Here is a 3,460-nt window from a genome sequence, read left to right on the forward strand (position 1 = left end):
CAGGGAAGACTCTGTAGTACTAGAGAAAATGAGCTATAAAAAGGAAGATACTGTAACTCACATTTTCTGGGGACTATTTGTTGCCAGAGTACTTATCTGTTCACAGGGAAGATAAGTTATGAAAAGCAGTTACTTCGCAACTCTAAATGTGTATTTCTTGAAAAATGGGGTGCAGGGGGATTTACAGATGACATAAAAAATTGAAGTGGATTACAACAGTGCCAACTGCATATGAACTTCAACCGCGTTGAACTTAAGTGATCACAGTTTGGAGTAAAGGCCATTAACATGGATTTTAAAATAATCCGTCATGTAAATGTCACATACAGCCCAGAAGAGGTTAGGCAAGTAACACACATTTTAAGATATTAAACTTCAGCTTAAAGAGAAGAAATTCATCCCACAATCACATTCAGTTGAGTGTCGCATCCCACGAGAGCGTGACCCACTGCAGGCAGGAGCCAAGCCGTGCTCGGCCGCCCTGGGCCAGTCCCGCTGGAGCCGGCGCTGGCAGGGGAGGTGAAGCACAGTGCACACACAGGGCTCTTCAGCTTCGTCCTCTTGTCTCTGCAGCCAGGCCCCATCACAGACACCTTTTTGTTGCACTTCTTGCTTTTCTTGTTCATTTAGATGTTACAGAAAACACAGTTCTTCAGCCGTGGTCCGTTTCTCCTCTCCTGGTATTGATGCTGTGCTCATCTCTCTGGTTCAGGTGCTTCCTCTCCCTCTCCCCTTGATAGCCTTGAACACTCTAAGTTACCAAGTTAAACCACTTCACAGACTTCCTTCCCTGAGGTTACCTTTTGATGCGTTTCATCAAACCGTACAAGGCCAGCAGCATTCTACCCAGCTGGTTAATTCTAACGTTACAAATACATAGAATCCTTCAACATCAAACTGCTTCAAAGCTCCTACACCACTTTGAAACACAACCATTTAAGACACTCTTCTCATAAGGTGACTGACTCTCCCCAAAATCCAATACGGTGAGGATGCAGACTTCAAGCAAAAAGCTCCTATAAAACTAGTAGAATTTTAGAAAACAAATCCAGATCTTCCTGAAGATAATTTATTGCTGCTTATTGGTCCTGAGAAAGCTTTAAGCAACAATACATTTGCAAGTGTTTTAACCGCTGCCTTTTTTGAGAAGGTATGTGGGTCCTGAGATTAAAAAGCATATTTTATTCTATGCACTTATGCTTGCAAAATGCTTCACTGTGAAGATCAAATACGAGTTTCAATTTGCCACCCTACATCTCTTCCCTCTGTCTCAATTTATTAAACCAGATTTCCTTTCAGACACTGAACTGAAGTTCTCGGGATGAAATGCAATGAGATAATGCCACACGTGCACTTCTCCATTCCTCACAGGGGGCTGGCATTTAAGGATTTTAAATTTATGAAATTTTCCTTCTCCTGTATTCCCCACCTCTTATTAAAAGCTATGGTGTGAAGTTTTTGGCCTGGATACCAGAAAATACCTCATCTGATACTCTGAAAGGCAACTTCAAGGCAATGAAATAAGCCAACAATTAACCAAAAACATTCATTACTTCGGAAAAAAAGCATGGACCCACAGCAGTTACTTCTCAATGGAAGTGTTTGGTAGCTTGAGTTGTTTTTTTTTTTTTTTCCTTTTTTTTTTTTTAAACTTTTTAAGTACCAAATTTGCATACGTTTAGCTCAGTTTCAATATTTGAAAGACTACTCAATTTGCTTTTATAAAAACTTTACAAAAGATGTTTTTAAATGCTTGTAAAAGTAAGCGTTTATCTACTGAGAAAATTCTAGTACTGGATAAAACTCTCTGAATATACAGCTGCATTTTTTAACTTTTTTTTTTTTCATTTTTTCCTACAAGTATAATGGCTGAGTGTATTTATCTACATAAATTAGTTTTACACATGATGAAAAGTTATAAGTTTGCACACTTTTTACCACGTGATGTTTTGTTGCTTTGTAACTTCGAATGAGACAGTGCTTAGGAATTTATTTTCTAGAGCTGGTGTACAGTGGTCTGCAGGGGCTGGTTCACTGGTCGCTGCCCCTGTCCAGGTTTTCAATCACCCTAGAAAGACGAATGTTCAGAAGTCTGATCTGACTGTCGAGGTGGTCCATCTTCTCCTCAAGGCTGCTGTTGCTGTTTCTCCTCCAGTAAAACCCAACGGGCCCCGTCATGAAGTAGACTGCTACAACAAAGCAGAGAGGCAGGACTGCGTGTTCGGGGTCCCCTTCGTACTTCTGGAGGATGTACACGCACGAGAGGGTGAACAGGGCGACCCTCGCAATCCAGAAAAAGCGACCAAACAGCATGTGCAGGAGATAGAAGAAGAATCCAAGGAAGAGAGATAAAAACCAATAGGCAAGTAAAATGGCACCGATCAGCAGAAGGGCACGGGTCGGGCTGTTGGCAATTGCTGCTGGGCTGAAATAATGAGTCAAGTTGGAGGCTGAAAAACAAAGGAAAATTTACAGACTGTTAATGAGTGCACGCCCAAGCAGTAAGGGTAAAAACACAAGCTCCAGGGTCACTGCTCTGTTTTCTGAAGTCAGGGGTAAAGCCAGTTCATCCATTTCTGGATGGACCTTTTGGAAATCACTGGCTCAGCTCCTATGATTCAACTGAATTAATTCCTTTAAAGAAGTGGCTTTAAAGGTTCTTTAAAGACAAACTACTGCAGGGCCTAAGGTCAAAGTTCACACTGAGGATTAACACCCTACTTTGTAAAAGTTATATTCCAAAGGCTCTCAACTACACCTTTCCTTCTTCTAGCCCTCCATTATTTCCCTTCACCATTCCTGGCTTTATGCATCCATTTAAGGATGACGACAAGAAACCAACCACAACTTGTAATGCATTCCATAGATCTCCTGTAGATACATACACAGAAACAGAATGGCTGGCTTTCATTCTCTTGTTTGAAGTGGCTAATAGCAAAACCAAAGCCATGTGATGCAGATACAGGTACCACTGATGGACATTTAATGCAGTGTGATAAAATGTAATAATTACATGCCCACTCGGCCTATGCTTGTAAATGTTGATAGCGGCTGATATAGTTCAAGAGTTAACAGGCATCACACTTACCATCAATTCCAAGAACATCTAACAAATCAGTCCATATTCTCCAGAATGTGTCCATTAATATATCCACCCCATTCACAAACCTCTCTGTCAACCTTGAGAAAAACTGAGAAATAAAATTGAAAATTAAAAAAAAATTCCTCAATTCCTTAAGCATACTTTGAGGCTTACTAGTCATGAGTAGATTATAAGTCATTAAACAAGAACGGCAGGCTACTTTGAAATCCCCAGTGGGAAAAATGAAAAAAAGAACTCTGTGAATGTTTTTCAACTATATGAATCATAAACTTACATATTACAGTTGTCCTTATTCTAGGTATTTTGGCATGTAAACGTATAGTGACCAAATTTTAACTTGCACTTTTTTTGCTTTAC

General features: G+C 40.2%; 1 protein-coding gene across 1 annotated transcript; it reads right to left on the reverse strand.

Moving 5' to 3' along the window:
• Positions 1-1,649: 1,649 nt before the first annotated feature.
• Positions 1,650-3,188, reverse strand: BRI3BP (BRI3 binding protein). Its single transcript, XM_008943283.1, has 2 exons — positions 3,089-3,188; positions 1,650-2,450 (listed from the first exon to the last, which is right to left on the reverse strand). The coding sequence occupies exons 1-2, from the start codon at positions 3,141-3,143 to the stop codon at positions 2,032-2,034; spliced, it is 474 nt and encodes a 157-aa protein (XP_008941531.1). The 5' UTR covers positions 3,144-3,188; the 3' UTR covers positions 1,650-2,031.
• Positions 3,189-3,460: the final 272 nt, after the last annotated feature.

The sequence above is a fragment of the Merops nubicus genome, unplaced genomic scaffold, assembly GCF_000691845.1.
Source record: "Merops nubicus isolate BGI_N331 unplaced genomic scaffold, ASM69184v1 scaffold51546, whole genome shotgun sequence".
Lineage (NCBI taxonomy): Eukaryota > Metazoa > Chordata > Aves > Coraciiformes > Meropidae > Merops > Merops nubicus.

Bases quoted from the DNA above. Each gene is read 5' to 3' on its own strand.
- BRI3BP (XM_008943283.1), bottom strand. From the start codon at position 3,143: ATGGACACATTCTGGAGAATATGGACTGATTTGTTAGATGTTCTTGGA. The intron at 2,451-3,088 runs GTAAGTGTGATG...TTTGTTTTTCAG, and splicing joins AGATGTTCTTGGAATTGATG to CCTCCAACTTGACTCATTAT.